The sequence below is a fragment of the Monodelphis domestica genome, chromosome 5 (assembly GCF_027887165.1).
Source record: "Monodelphis domestica isolate mMonDom1 chromosome 5, mMonDom1.pri, whole genome shotgun sequence".
Lineage (NCBI taxonomy): Eukaryota > Metazoa > Chordata > Mammalia > Didelphimorphia > Didelphidae > Monodelphis > Monodelphis domestica.
In genome coordinates this window covers 208,361,089-208,377,286 of record NC_077231.1, presented here as the reverse complement: position 1 = coordinate 208,377,286, position 16,198 = coordinate 208,361,089, and the positions used below count along the sequence as shown (strand labels likewise).

General features: G+C 41.5%; 1 protein-coding gene and 1 pseudogene across 1 annotated transcript in view; both read left to right on the top strand.

Moving 5' to 3' along the window:
• Window positions 1-16,198, top strand: part of LOC100022115 (solute carrier family 23 member 1-like) — a 59,791-nt gene that overhangs the window by 15,037 nt on the left and 28,556 nt on the right. The window contains 4 exon segments of the mRNA XM_016426178.2: window positions 2,293-2,397; window positions 3,868-3,937; window positions 14,140-14,280; window positions 14,682-14,839. Of these exon segments, the coding sequence (XP_016281664.2) occupies window positions 3,935-3,937; window positions 14,140-14,280; window positions 14,682-14,839 (302 nt within the window). The 5' untranslated portion in view covers window positions 2,293-2,397; window positions 3,868-3,934.
• On the top strand, window positions 11,402-12,442 carry LOC103097521 (protein MIX23-like; annotated as a pseudogene).

The window sequence follows — 16,198 nt, the reverse complement described above, 5'->3', positions numbered from 1 at the left end:
TGGTAAAGTAGATAGAATGCCAGACACAGAGTCAGGAAGACTCCTCACCCTGAGTTCAAATCTGGCCTCATCTGTTTACCAACTGTGTGACTCAGGACAAGTCAAGCCACCCTGTTTGCCTCAGTTTCCTCATTTGTAAAATGAGCTGGAGAAGGAAATAGCAGTCCATTCTGGTATCTCTGACAAGAAATGGAATGTTGGACAGGACTAAAAATGACTGAAGAACAATAAAAATTTGGGATGTAACGTTCCCTACTCCTACCCTGAAAATAGCTCTTGGGGTCCTCCCCTTGGGGGCTATAAGAACAGGCCCTTAATTCCCACTGCTTTTTATCTACTCGTCCTCATGACTCAGAGAACCCCACCATGCAGTGTAAGCCATATCTTAACATGCAAGCACATTGCCCAATGCTGCTCCAAGGACTGGGTTTATGATTTGTGGAGTCTCATTTATAGCTCAAATGACTCAGGTTTCCTGGGAAAGGGGCTTGTTTGTTTCTCCCTTCTTTGGACATGAGTGGAAATCCATCTCAGCTGTCATTCTTTTTCAGTAATAGCAACGTGTCCTAATAATGCTTAAGGTTTTAAAAGCATTTTCCCCAACACAACCCAAGCCAAATTATAATCCCTAGTCAAAGAGGAGGGAGGTGGGAGTAGAGAGGGGAAGGGGCCTGCCCAGTGGCCCCCAGAACACTTAATAAATTTAATAAAGAGGGTTTCCCCCTTTGAATCAGGCCCTTCTGCCTGCAATGCAAGCTTTGCCATTCCGTCATTTTCAATTGTGTCCCACTCTTCATGACCCCATTTGGGGCAAAGATACTGCAGTGGTTGGCCATTTCCTTCGCCTGCTTATTTTACAGATGAAGAAACGGAGGCAAGCAGGGTTTATGTGACTTGCCCAGGGTCACACCAAATATCTGAAGTCAGATCTGACTCCAAACCTGGCACCTAGCTGCCCAATGCAAGTTACAAAAACAAAAAAATGATAATTTTTCCCCTCAAAATGCTAATAAGCAATGCACCTGCAATTTGAACCCAAGTCTTAGAATTTCAAGCATGTAGTTTCTTTGAAATGGGATGCTCTGTCAGCTCTTCTCTAGTCCAGCCTTTGAAACCTGAAGCAGACATCATCTCCTTGCTAAATCTAGAAATGTCTCTACGGATCTTTTCCTTGATCTCTTGTGGTTTTGTCTCCTCTGAATGGGCTCTAAATGACCCTCCACACCAGTTCTGCTGCCTACCCTTGTGGTCATTTCCTGTGCCAGGATCTTCATCTCTAAGCAAGGTGAATGGGTTGTGTGCGGAGGACTAGAAACTCTGGTGTGAAGGCTGGCCAGATCCTTTCCAGGGCTGCTCATCCACTCACTCATCCTCTCACCGCTGGCTCCAAGGAGCCCTAGCACAGGCAGAGGCCACAAGCTGGCTCCATCGGGGTGAGGGGAAGGTAGGGGAGATGTCTGCCCCAAGCATGTGAAGGCTTTTCTGGTGGAATGGGCAGAAGAGAACAATTTATTCCAGGGACCATGAAGGCAGGAGAAGCAGGTGCAGTGGAGAGATGACAAAGCCATCTGACCTTTGTCCTGCCCCTGGACTTTGACGATTCTGGAGGAGACAGTAAGGCTGATAACTTTGCGCAACTCTGCCTCACTTAAACCTAATTCATGTGCAAAACATAAAACAGGGATAGCATTGATGCTCTTTGAAAAGGAAGAATGGGGGCAGCTAGCTGGCTCAGTGGATAGAGAAAGTCAGACCTGGAAACAGGAGGACCTGGGTTCAAATCTAGACTCAAACACTTCCTAGTTGTGTGACCTTGGGCAGGTCACTTAGTCTCCATTGCCTAGCCCTTACTGCTCTTCTGCCTTGGAACCAACATTTAGTATTGATTTTCTAGGCTGGAAGGTAAGAGGTTTTAAAAAAAGAAAATGAAGGATGAACAATAATAACAACTTCCAACCATCACCTCTAAGGGGCAAGTAGAGCTTAGATTTACTCTTCTCTTTACATTTGGACTTGTGGAAAGTATCATCTCAGGCAATGGATGTAGCTACCATAGACTTTTAAGTCTACATATCCCCCCTGGATGGTAACTCTACCAGGATATCTTAATGCCACCCAAATTTATCAGAGTAGGGTTCATCTTTTGTTTATACTCTGTTCTTGGTCAGCCCCCTTCTCTAAGATATCAGATAGTAGCACCTATCCCTGACCTTACAAACAAGAAACTTCCAGGAATATTCTTATTTCTACAGAATGGGAATCACTGCCATCTACCATTTTTTTTCTTTGTAGCATCTCCCATGTCTGTAGCCTGGAGTTGTAGGTGAAAGAGAACTGAATCTGAATAGGAGGCCTGTGTTTTTGTCAAGATTTAGTCATTTGCTTGTTTGGATTCAAGTAAGTCAACTTCTTTAAACCTGTTTCCTCATCTGTAAGTTGGAAAACGTGATCTATAAAATTATTTCCCACTCCAAACTCCTTTCATCCTATTTTCCTTTTATCACAGTCTATAAAGACCAACCCCTTAAAAGCCCTTTAGTGTGTTCTCAGCTTTCCTTGCACTGTGGACTAGGACCAAAGAGCTTCACCCTTTGCCTCCCCACCCTTTACCAATATGGCGCATCCACAGGGTTAGCAAATAATGCCTGAGAGGAATCTGGTGGAAATTAAGAGTTCCATATAGTCAATGCATTCCTTTTCTTTGCTTGATTTATTTGCTACATTTATTTGTTACAAATACTTTAGGGAAGTAATTGATGGTGGTGTCAATAGTAATGCCAAAAAAAGAAGAAAAAGAAAAAAGCATCAATGAGATATCTAAAAATAATGAAAGAAGCAGAAGGAAGGAGACAACTAAATGGGGTGATTTTCTTTTATATTTGATATGTACTAAAGAAAAATAAAAAAACCAAATCAATACAATAGTTTGTAGCTTTATTCCTTTCAGTGAAATTCTCTTTTCTAGTCTTTGTATATTAAAAATGTTTCAAGTTGATAATAAAAACAATTTTAAAAAGAACTTAAGAATCTCAAATTCCACTACAAGCTTAAGTTAAGCAGCTGAGGTTCAATGTGGGCTTTCATTTACCCCTGTGTGAAGGGACATTTTATCACTGAAGTAAGAGATGAACTTTCTGGAGTCAGGTCTCCTGGAAGCTGCTTTCTTCTATCCAGTGACCGCCTGGATTCTTCTCTCCAGAAGGGGAGGGATGAGTTAACCGTAGACAAGCCTTGGAGGGAAAAGCACTACAAAGTACTCCTCTCTCCTCTTTGGTATCACACCTACCTATTAGGAAGCCCAAATGAGCATAGTAAATTCAAACAATGCATTTTCTGTCCTGGCTTCCCCCATTACCTCAGTTTCTTCGGCTGGCCACCATGAATACAATCCCATTTAAACCTCAGATACTTATGGCATGTTTTCTGACTGTTAGCTCTAATAAAACTGTATTGTAATAGTTTGTACCAAGACTGCCTCCATCACTGAAACTAAACCAAGACTGGGACAGAAGTTACAAATACTAGAGCTTCCCACTGCCCACCCAAAATCCCTGGCTCTAGCAAAGTCCAAAATGCCACACCTTCCCCATAAATACTCCTCCCCTCTTAGGCTATTAGGGTGCAGGGCTGAGGAGAGGGAAGGCCAACCAGGGTGAGTTTTTGAAGAGAGCAGCGCCCAGCACAGTGATTCCTCCTCCCCATCTCTCCAGAGTGGGACCCTCTTTTGGCTTACTTGGGCTCTACAGAGAACATCCCCTCCCTCTGGGCTGTAAACAAAAACAGACTTTCTGGAATTGGGTTGTTCCTTTCTCTTTCAGCAAATTCCTTCCTTTCTCCTCATTTCTAATTCCCACCTTTTTAAAAAAGGAGCTTGGAAAGAGAAGACTCTGGGCTACCCCACTCTACCATCATCTGCTGTGAGAACCCCAACACAATGGTGAGTTAGGTGCTTGGGAAGTGGGTCTTAAGGGGCGAGGAAAGCTGTGTGTGTGTGTGTGTGTGTGTGTGTGTGTGTGTGTGTGTGTGTGTGTGTGTGTGTGAAATAAGGGACACATCTAAAAGGAAAAGGGACAGGAAAGACCCACTAAAGGGATTTCTGATGTTCTGACTCATTCTGCTGCTGCTAGAATGAAATAAGCACCTCTGTGGAGGCGATCATTAAGGAGACTAGAGGAATGCAGTCAGTCGTTCCTTTTCTTATAGGATTTGGCTTTCCAACACCTGTCACTCCTGTAAAACATTTCTAGGTGACTAAATCAAAGGGGGAAAGAGCTGAACAATAAGTCAAGTGACAAAGGATCTGGAATTCTTTTTTTTTTTAACCCTCCCTTCCATCTTATGATCAAGACTGTGTATTGGTTCCAAGGCAGAAGGGTGGTAAGGGTTAGGCAATGGGGGTTAAGTGACTTGCTCAGGGTCACACAGCTAAGAAGTAGCTGAGGCCAAATTTGAACCTAGGACCTCCCATCTCTAGACCTGGAACTGATACTTAATATTGGAGATAATTTTTTAAAACTGTTTTGTCTTTGAGCTTTAAAACAGCATAGAAAAAAAAAGTCATCTTATACTGTATTTCTGGAAAGTGTCTTTAAAAAAAGATACAAGATGAAAGTTTATAACCCCAAGGGAAGCTTGGACTTTCAGTATGGAGAGGGGGAGAGGAGAACCCCCTTCTTGAAGTGGGGTTCAGGGGAGACAGCAGATGTAATGGGTTGGCTCAGAGAGGAGAGAGGGTTTGAAGATTCTTCCCCTTCTGCATTCCCTCCTTAGCTAAAGCCACTCTCTCAGATTTGATCTTGTCCCTCTTGTCCCCCCTCCACTACTCAAAACCAAAGGATCTCCCCTTGATCCGTTCACTCACACTCAGCTTGGGGAACAGATAATTTTTAATGTCAACTCAATCAGGTAATACAAAAGGAAATAACAGACAGGGAAGAATGGAAAAAGGAAAGTGGGAAAAGCGGGTCCCTGTCTATCTATACCCTTTCCCCTCCCTCCTCAAGTTTGGGGGGGAACTCAGGCCTTGGCAGCCTGAGCCCTCTGAGAGAAAGTCAGATGGACTCACCCCTGGGCAACAGGAGCTGAGGTAAAGTCTGCTCAGGTTTCTCTTCAGAAGTCCCTTCAATTGGAAAATGTTGGGGGGAAAGATTTCCAGTCACCAGCAGAAAAAATGAGTAACCCTCAGGAGAAAGTCTTTTTCCACCTTCTCTTTGGCTTCTCCAGACTGAGAGACCCTCAACTGTTCTCCAAGCCAGAGTCTTCTCCTCCTCTCGATTTCACTCCTGGGGCCTTCCCCCCCCCCCAGGTGATCAATTTCACATACTCTTTAGCATGGCACTTTTTCTCTAGTGCCAGTCTCTGTCACAAAAGCCACTAGAGCACCACACTAAGGAAAAAAAGTATAAGATATGATGCCTGCTAACAAAAAGCTCAAAGTCTAGTTGGGGCCCCATAGGAGGTATAAACTAATACGTTGATCCAAATGGGGTAAACAATAGGACACACTGAATGCCAGGGCTAGCTGGAGTGTTTGGATCCGGATGCAAATGCTTCTGGGGAGTTCGGAGTTGATCATTTGAATGACCAGTTAGGCTTGTATTTCCAGTTTCTTTTGCCTCGACTTCAGATCTCTTCTAGGAGTTCAACTGTTCTTTTCTCCTGTGTCCAAACTCCTTGGTATCACCTTTCAGAAATCTTTCAGGAGTGAAGTCAGTATACATTGGCTTCCTCCATGGGCTTGATCTCAGGATCAAGTATTTACCTCTCCCAGAGGTTTCTGCCTTTTCCTTCCTTCCTTCCTTCCTTCCTTCCTTCCTTCCTTCCTTCCTTCCTTCCTTCCTTCCTTCCTTCCTTCCTGCCCTCCCTCCCTCCCTCCCTCCCTCCCTCTCTCTCTGTCTCTCTCTTTCTTTCTTTCTTTCTTTCTTTCTTTCTTTCTTTCTTTCTTTCTTTCTTTCTTTCTTTCTTTCTTTCTTTCTTTCTTTCTTTCTTTCTTTCTTTCTTTCTTTCTTTCTCTTTCTTTCTTTCTTTCTTTCTTTCTTTCTTTCTTTCTTTCTTTCTTTCTTTCTTTCTTTCTTTCTTTCTTTCTTTCTTTCTTTCTTTCTTTCTTTCTTTCTTTCTTTCTTTCTTTCTTTCTTTCTTTCTTTCTTTCTTTCTTTCTTTCTTTCTTTCTTTCTTTCTTTCTTTCTTTCTTTCTTTTTTCTAAAAGTATTTTATATAAAGCTTTGTGGTTTACACTGTGGAAGAGACCAAGCAGGATGCTTTAGTAAAAGAACAACTTGAATCTAAATCTTGCCATTACCCGCTCACAAGCTGTATGGCCACAGATGAATCACTTCACCTTAGCTACTCTTTTCTTATATGTAGCACGATAGGGCAGGATTATCAGCACTTAATTTATATTCACCTTGAGGTTTGCAAGTCATTTTTATAAGTCTCTTCTTATTTGAACCCCATCTCCCACCTCCATGCTTTATCACAGACACTCCCATGTGCCCGGAACATACTTCCTCCTGCTTCTTCTCTTAGGTTAAGACATTGCTCAAATACCATCTTCTGCAGGAAAGCGTCCTTGGTTTCTCTGACTGTCAGTGCCTTCCCACCCAAACTTCCTGTATTTATTTGTCCTTTTCTCTGTATTTATTCCATTCTGCTCCTATAACACACATCACCTTGACTGTCACTTCCTGGAGGCCAAGGAAGCTGAATTTCTCTTCCAGAGCTCTCCAGGACCCTTAAGGGGATCAGGAGTGACCAGGCTCTCTGCAAATGGCTCCAGCCCTCCACCAATGTTGTTCCTTCAGTTTTAGGGAATGGTCTCCTGCACTACAGTTCCATTTAACCACTGGAAATTAATTAGATTTGACAAAGAAATATTTTTTTTTCAAAAGCATGAAATAAATATACAAAAAGCTCAGCTTGGTTTCCTCCTCTAGAGTTCCAAGATCAATCCTCTAACCCTGATCCCAGACCTGAGTCCCAGGTACTCTGGCTTCTCTGCTAGCTGACTGCAACTCCCCACCTGGAATCCTGGCTCCAACTCCTGGGGCTAGTGGGGATCATCACTGGCACCTGAAATTCAGAAGGACAAACAACCAGAGCAGAAACACATACCTTGGTCCATTTTTTAGCACCTATGTAAAGAGAAGTTCTTCCCTTCTCATCAGTTCAGTTCATAGAGTTTTCATTGTGGGTAAACCAAGATCTTCATTCTTTGGATAGAGCAAATAAGACTGGCTGAAAAGAAAAAATACAAGGGACAGCACAATCTTTTTTAAAAAGATTAGTTAATTTATTTTTAGCATTCATTTTTTAAAAGTTGAGGAGTTCCAAATTCTCCCCTTCCCTCCCCTTCCAACTCTACCCACTGAGAAGGCAATTGATAGTGGTGTGGAGGACTTGAGGTGCAGCCCCTGTGTTTGGGAAGGGTACCCTTTGTAAGAATGCAAGACTCCCAAACTTAGCTTAGAAATAAAAAGAGAAATTCATTTCTTCAGAACTCATATTGAATTTGGTTGGGAGGAGAGCACAGATGGAAAGCTGCCTCCCAGAAGACATCAATTCTGGAGTCTTTATACTCTTTACAACAGGTGACACAGGACTTCAGGAGGGCATGCACTCAGACTCAGGCACAAGAGGAGAGGTTGATCTTCTGACTGGGGTCAACCTGAAGACGTAGCGGTTGACCCTCATAGTTTAAGGGACAAAGAGATATCTTAGATACAACCCCATGGTATCAAAGCATAGTCTGGAGGTGTATCTCTGTGTCCATCTCAAAACCTAAAGGATGACCCAAGGAAGAGAATTCTCTCTGGGGACTTTCCCTTTTATGTTGCAGGGTTTTATCAGGAGTTTTGATGTTTTAGGTTAGTAGTCACAAGGATGCAAGGAAGCAAAAGAATTTTCCTGCTTACAGTTTGGTCTGAAACACTTTTATAATTTGGGGGTACAAGGTAAACCTAGGATCCCTCATCAATAAGAAAGCAATTCTCTATGTGAAGTCATACAAAATATATTTCCACTGTTTTTGCAAAGAAGAAAATGGAAAAGCATGCTGCCATCTGCACTCAGAATTCACCAGGACTTCCAGGTTAAGATGACCCCAGAATAGAAGCAAGGCTCTTCCTCTCCTCTCCACCAGTCAATATAAAGGACCTCAAAAGGACAAAATCAAAATCAGATGAGCAAAGGGGCTCCACTGTAGGGTGCAGCACTGAAGGTAGGCAAAGTTTGGGCATTTCCATGCTAAAGGGGGGAGAAATTACTCCCACCAAAGGGTGAACTCATCACCCCTCCTTCACTCCACCTATGGCACAAGTGTCATAGTGAGCATGGGGCAACCTCTAGGTTCTCGGGTGCTGGCTAAGGACACCACAGACTTACTCCTAAGAGCAGCAAGGACCCCAGGGGGCTGAGGAAATGTGGAGATAGCACACAGAGATTGGGCAGAAAGGGACAGCTTAAAGCAAAGACTACAGAGAAGCAAAAATTAGTCTCAGAGCAAAAATCTCTCTGGAGCTTAATACAAAGACTTGCCTACCCTGTACACTCAGACCTCTGCAGGGCAATCTCTAGGTTCTCAGGGGCTGGCTGAAGACACCACAGACTTACCCTTAAGAGCAGCAAGACTTGGGACCCCAGAAGGCTGAAGAATACAGAGCTTTGGCACAAAGACAACACAGGGCTACACACAGCAGACCATGCTGCAGAAACTAGAAAAATAGCCTCAGGGCAAAACCTTTCTGGAGCTCAATACAAAGATCTCCCACCTTTCTCACTTAGACTTCTGACTGGGAAGGAAAAAGTAATGGGCACCAACAGCCAAGAACTACAATCCACAACAATAAAAAAACCAAGAAGAAAACCTTGACCCTAGATAATTTTTATGCAGAAAAACTCCAGACTACAGAGGAGATAGCAAAAGACAACAAACAAGTAAAAACATCCAAATTTTCCAAAAAAAAAAGTGGAAATTGGACCCAAGCTCTTGAGAAGCTTGGATTTGAGATTATGAGAAAGACAGAAGAAACCTGGCAAGAAAAGTGGAAAATAATTAAAAAAGAAAATAACAGTTTAAAAGACAGAATCTCCCACTTGGAAAGAGAAGCCCAGAAATCAAATGAAATGATAAGCAAATTGAAGACCAGAAATGACCTGCTGGAAGCCATGAAAAACAGGATAGACCAGACTGAAAAGGAAAATCAAATGATCTTAGCTGAAAACCAGTCTTTAAAAACTAGAATTGGGCAAGTAGAAACCAATGATCTCGCAAGACAGCAAGAATTAAGACAGCAAAGTCAAAAGAATGACAGATTTGAAGGAAACGCAAAATATCTAATTGAGAAGATGTTTGAGTTGGAAAACAAGTCTAGGAGAGACAATTTGAGAATCATAGGCCTACCTGAAAACCTGGAAATAAACAGAAATTTTAACATCATACTACAAGAAATTATCCAAGAAAACCGAATTGATGTTCTTCAACAAGAGGGCAAAATAGACATTGAAAGAGTCCATAGATCACCCTCTACATTAAATCCTCAAGAGACAATCCCCAGGAATGTAATTGCCAAATTCAAGAGCTTCCAAGCTAAGGAGAAAATATCACAAGAAGCCAGAAAGAGCCTCCACACTAAAGGACCACAAGACTTGGAATATGATATTCAGAAGGGCAAGAGAATTGGGTCTAAAACTAAGGATCACCTACCCATCAAAACTGACTATGTACTTCCAGGGGAAAGTATGGGCATTTAACAAAATTGAAGATTTCCAAGTACTTGTAAAGAAAAGACTAGAATTAAATGGAAAATTTGATGTCCAAATACAAAAATCAAGAGAAACATGAAAAGGTAAATAAGAAAGGGGGGGGGGTTCTTTTTTTAAAAGGTTATTTAATAAGGTCAAATTTTTTATATTCCTATATGGAAAAATATTATTTGTAACAGTCAAAAACTGTGTTCACTATTATAGTAGTTAGAAGAATTATTCACAGGTAGAGGCTGGGGTTCTAAGTGGTTTAAGATGATATGCAAAAAAAGAAAAGGGGGAACAGAAGATAGCACTAAGAGAAACTTGAAGGAATAAGAAAAATAGAATATTCTATACCACATAAAGAGGCATATGGGAGGGGGAGGGGAAGAATACTATATAAGAAGGAGAGGAAGAGAGTGCTAATAGGTAATACTTAAACTTTACTCTCAATGGAATCAATTCTGAGAGGGAAGAGCCTCTAGATCCATTGGGGTATCAAAATCTATCTTACCCTACAGGAAAGTTGAGAGAGAAAAACCAAGGAGAGGGGAGTGGGGGGGAGTACAAAAAGGGAGGGAAAGAGAGGGGGGAGGTAATCGAATAGACCCTAAAGAAAAAAATAAGAGGGGAATAAGAAGGGAGGAGGTGGAAAGGAAAGTAAAACAAGGGTAGGGATTAGATTAAAAGCAGAATTCATCAGATCTCTCTCTGGAGATAGGTAGCAAATCATTACAATTTACTCTTATTATTTAAACATTAGTAGGCATTTATAGAAGTCATCTCAGGTTTTTCTGAAACCATCCTGCTCATCATTTCTTATAACATAATAGTATTCCACCACAGTTGCATACTACAACTTGTTCTGCCAGGGAATGACTCAATCTTGACAGTTTTAGAGTTAAAGGCAGCCAATAGATGGAGGTTCCCCTCAAGGTGGGAGATAAGGAGGTTTCCATGTCAGTGAATCTATACCTGTCCCTCAAAGGTGTCCCCAAGTTGGGCACACTGGACTACTGGGTGCTTTGATTTTTCTGGAATTATGAATAAACCTAAGGACAACTAGGTAGCTCAGTGGATAAAGCATCAGGCTTGGAGTCAGGAACACTCATCATTCATCATGAGTTCAAATATCGCCTCATAAGCTTACTAGCTGTGGCAATCTGGGCAAGTAACTTAACCCTTGTTGCCTCAGTTTCCTAATCTGTAAAATGAACTGGAGAAGGAAATAGCAGACCACTCCAGTATCTTTGCCAAGAAAACTCAAAAAGGGGTCTTGGAGATTTTAAAATGAAAGAAAATTTGAATAAACCCAAGGGAGAAAGGGGGAAGGAAGAGAGGAATGGGAAGCTCACCAGAAATGGGTTACTACTACTTTATTAAAGGAATGAAGATTCTAATCCCTTCCCTGTTCTTTATATACCCGTGAGAACATATATATATATATATATATATATATTATATACCTTTATATATCTATATATGTTTAGTGTCTTTAATGCTTGATGCTTACAGGGGAAGAGAAGCTCCTTAGTGGAAAACTAGAAATAAGTCCAATTCAGATGCTCCTAGAGCATAATCTAATATTTTTTATTCATTTATTATATATTTATTATCCAAGATTAAACTTGAGCCCTGTGAGCCCTGAGTTATGAGTCTACACCTTGGCTTTGTATTTCCAGGTTTGTTTGCTTTAAATGAACACATACTGTTTTTTTAGCACATATATAACATTGACACGATGTAATTAATTTTCTTTGTAATCTTTTAAAATATTATCTTATGCATTTAAAAACATCATTCCAAGAAATGTCCCATTGGCTTCACCAGACTACCAGAGGGGTCTGGTAAAGGAGTAGAGAGTAGGTAATGATTTTTGGATGAGTAGATTTAGAGAAAAAGAGATTGCTCAAGATGTGTGTTGATTTTCTCTGTAAAGTAGGTCTTCAGCTGAAAGACAACGAGTGGACTAGGAGTGATTTAAGGAGTTTAAAAAAAGAAGAAAAAGTTTGGAATAGTCCCAGAGAAGAGCTTGATAGAAACTCAATCAGGGCACAAGAGTGGAATTTCTCTACATTAGTGGGAGCCCAGTAGAGATGAAATAACATGGTGGACCCAGTTAATAATGTCTGCCTCCATCAGTATTGAACAATATGGTAATAGGAGGATGTCCAATATGTCGGCACCCACTGGAAGTGTGAATTGTGAGGAGTTCGCCAAGTTCCAGGAATTACTCAAGGTGATGAGGATGATTGATGACAGAATAGTACATGAATTAAACACTACGGTTCCAACAGCTTCCTTTGCAGGAAAAATTGAGGCCAGCAAAACCTGTAAACAACTCGATGAGTCTTTGATGGAAGTTCATGCTAACAGGGAAAAAGTAATAAAAAACTGCATAGCTCAGACATCAGCAGTAGTAAAGGCTCTTCAAGAACAGAGAGAGAAGGACTCAAATGATTTAACATTATTAAAGCAAATTGGAAAAGAGCAGCCAAAGTTGAAATGGATGCAAGTCAGAACTGAATGTTGAAGAAGTAGTAAATGACCGAAGCTGGAAAGTATTTAATGACCGTTGCAGAGTTCACTTCAAACCTCCAAAGAAGGAATAAAGAAAGAAGCTATTTCTAAAGGAAACAGTCATACCTAAACCTGAGCAAGACAGACAGAGGAAGGGCAGGATGCTTCGAAGGATGATTTCTTTTTTTGTTTGTTTTTTTTGTTTTTTTTCTTTATTATAAAGATATTTTACTTTACCAATTACATGTAATAACAAATTTCCACATAAGATTGATCTAAATGATCTAAATTATCTCCTTTCCACACTTCTGGAACTGGCAAGCAATTCAATCTGGGTCATACATGTATTATCTTGCAAAATATATCTTCATATTATTCATTTTGTAAGAAAATAATCATATAAAACCAAAAACCCCAATAAATAAAGTGAAAAATCATATGCTTCCATCTGCATTCCAACTCCAACAGTTCTTCCTCTGGAGGTGGATAGCATTTTTGTCATAAGTTCTTTAGAATTTTCCTGGATCATTGTGTTGCTGTGGTAGTAGCTAAGCCTATCATAGCTGATCATTCCACAATATTGCTGTTACTATATACAATATTCTCCTGTTTCTGCTCATTTCACTCTACATCATTTCATATGGGTCTTTTTTAAAACATCCTGTTCATCATTTCTTTTTTTTTATTTTAAACATTATTTTATTTGGTCATTTCCATACATTATTCACTTCCATACATTATTCACTGGAAACAAAGATCATTTTCTTTTCCTCCCTGCCCCCCTCCTACCACCTTTCCCTCTCCCATAGCCGACACACGATTCCACTGGGTATCACATGTGTTCTTGACTCGAACCCATTTCCCTGTTGTTGGAATTTGCATTATAGTGTTCATTTAGAGTCTCTCCTCAGTCATATCCCCTCCAACCCTGTAGTCAAGCAGTTGCTTTTCCTCGGTGTTTTTACTCCCACAGTTTATCCTCTGCTTGTGGATAGTATTTTTTAGATCCCTGCAGATTGTTCAGGGACATTGCATTGCCATTAATGGAGAAGTCCATCACCTTCCGAAGGATGATTTCTGAGCCAACAGACCACTTTTGTTGATTTCAAGCCCACTTCACCAAGAACTCAAGTATAAATAATTCTAATAATTATGGAGAAATCAACTGCTATTTTATACTGAATCTGTGAAAAAATGTTTTGTAACTATTAAATAATTTTCAGACTGAAAAAAATATATATATGGTAATAGGAGCAGAGTGCTACTGACTTTATACCCCATACCTGGAAACACTGGATATGTTAGGTCCTAAAGCCTATCTCCTGGAACTAATATTCTCAAGCTACCTTTGGCCTTTGGGGTGTCTCACCAAGGATTCCCCTTCCTGAGTGGTGCTCCCATGCTTCCTCTAGTTGCTTAGAGTTTATTAGGTCATGCTTTGTTTTCTTCCCTTTCTCTTTCACCCCTAACTAATTCATGACTTCAAATCATTCCTTAGACACTTACTAGTTGTGTGATCTTGAGTATTAATCATCAACCACTTTGTGCCTCAATTTCCTCATCTGTAAAATGGATAGTTTATGAGACAAAGGCCAGGGAACAAACATAGAAGCATAATTCACAGTATTTTTGTTGAATGTGTATATACTCCTTCAAGTTAGTCTTATGTGTATTCTGTACTTTCTATATTAGTTTGTGTTCAGTTCTGTGTTGCTTTAAGTATATCCTTTTCTTCCTTTTGGGGTTCTCCACACCTGACTCTCCCTTGGGGGGGGGGGGGGGTTATACTCGCTGGTTCTTCGGTCTTTCCTATGGTCAAGAACAAGAGTTCTGGGCATGATGAGCGCTCAATAAAAGTTGGTGACTTGGTTTTTACAGAATGATGTCCCACCAAGTTCCAGTATGAAAGGCCAAGGCAGGAAGCAGAATGGACAGGCCAACAATCCCAACTATAGCCGCCTAGCCTACAGCATAACAGATACTCCGCCCTGGTACCTCTGCATCTTCCTGGGGATTCAGGTAAGAACACCAGGCACAAACAAATGAACAACCCATCCACGCTGAAAATCCTGATCCTCAACTGAAATGGTTTTTTAAAAATATTTATTTGACCATCCTAATAGACTTATATTGTCCAAATAGTTTTCTTGGGAAAGACTCTGGGATGGTTTGCCATTTACTCCTTCAGGGAATTAAGGCAAACAGAGGTTAAGTGACTTGTCCAGAATCACACAATTAGGAAGTGTCTCAGGCTGGATTTGATGTCTGGTCTTCCTGACTCCCCGTGCAGTGAGCCACTTAGCTGCCCCTTGTCCCATCCCACCCAGCCCCTAAACCTTGGTTTTGACCATCCCTTTTGTGTCCACAGGGAAGCAAGCAGCCCTGGAGTCTTCATGCCATTCTCCTCTCTCTCCCTGCAGCATTATCTCACAGCCCTGGGAGGGCTTGTGGCTGTGCCGCTCATTCTGGCCAAGGACCTGTGCCTACAGCATGATCCCCTGTCCCAAAGCTACCTCATCAGCACCATTTTCTTTGTCTCTGGCATCTGCACGCTCCTTCAAGTCCTTTTAGGAGTCAGGTAGGTTAACACTGCCCTAGAAGAGCCCACAGCCTTGTCTTCACTCCCAATGGCAAACACAGGGCATGCATGGTTGGTTGGGGAACCCAGAAAAATAGTAAAATGAATTCTTCTAATATAGCTCTCTGCAAGTGTGCAAAGCAAACGAAGGCTCTCTTTGGAATATTAGCTCCCTGAAGGCAAGGACCATCTCACGTTTCAAATTTGCCTCTTCAAGACCTAGCACATAGGAGGTACTTATTAAATGATTGTTGATTGATTTCATGCCTGTCCATATCCTTCTTCCAAGTGCCTACTGCCTCGACCTCTCTCTTCACAAGGTTTCAGGGCACTCTGGCTTCCCAGAACTTCATGACAACCCCTTCTTAGAGCCAGAAAAACTCAAAATGCCACTTAGATTGGTCCTCCTCTTCCAATCTCCCCAAGCCCAGTGTAGGTTGCTCATCCCTACCCATGCTCTTCTTTGGGGATAGGACCTGAAGGCAAATTCAGCTGATAGAACTCAGGTAAGTGATATGAATCAATGGATGAACCAGCATTTACTAAGGGCCTCCATTTACCCAGTGCTGAGGATAGAAATACATAGAATCAAACAATCCCTAGACCCAGTCTCTTCTCATAGCTATCATCATTGCTTGTGTCCATCCTGGAATGACATATTTGGAGATGCTAAACCATGTCCCTAGACCAAGTCTAATATCCCTGGACAGCTCCTCCCACCCCTGAACTTTGAGAACTCAGAGGAACAAGACAAAAGAGGAAGAAGGCAGAGGGCTTTGTCCTCTAGTTTTTCTCTCTCCTTAGCTGCCATTCTAGCTTCAGTTCAGTTCATTTCAGTTTCTCTCCTCTGACTGCATCCTTCTGGGACAAGACCTACAGGATGAATTGCATCCCTGGAAGGTGGCTGCTCTTCTCTGACTGTTGCTACCAGGTCCTAGCATGTAGTCCATAGATCCATATTCCTAAAACTATTGCCTAGTCAGTAAACAATAAATATAAAACAACCTTCCCACCCACTGTTCTCTGCTCCATCCTCAAACCAAGATGCTCTCTGCTACACATATAGGTGGTATCAGTGGGAAGAGATAGATGGGGAATGAGGTATAAGGAATAGATGTGACCAAGGCAACTCAATCCTTCGTAGCACAAGAATACACATAATTGCCACCTCTCATTTTGCCCTTGCCCTGCTTGTTGGGGGTATAGCTTCTGTGCCAGGCAGATTGCTCCACTGATAGTCTGGGATTTCTCCTCAATGTGAAGCTGTAATCTCCACAATCTCCAGCTTCAGACACTGAGGGAGTCTTCAGCTAGGGTGCTGCCATGTTCTTTAGAGCCCCAAGACTGGCAGAAGCCAAT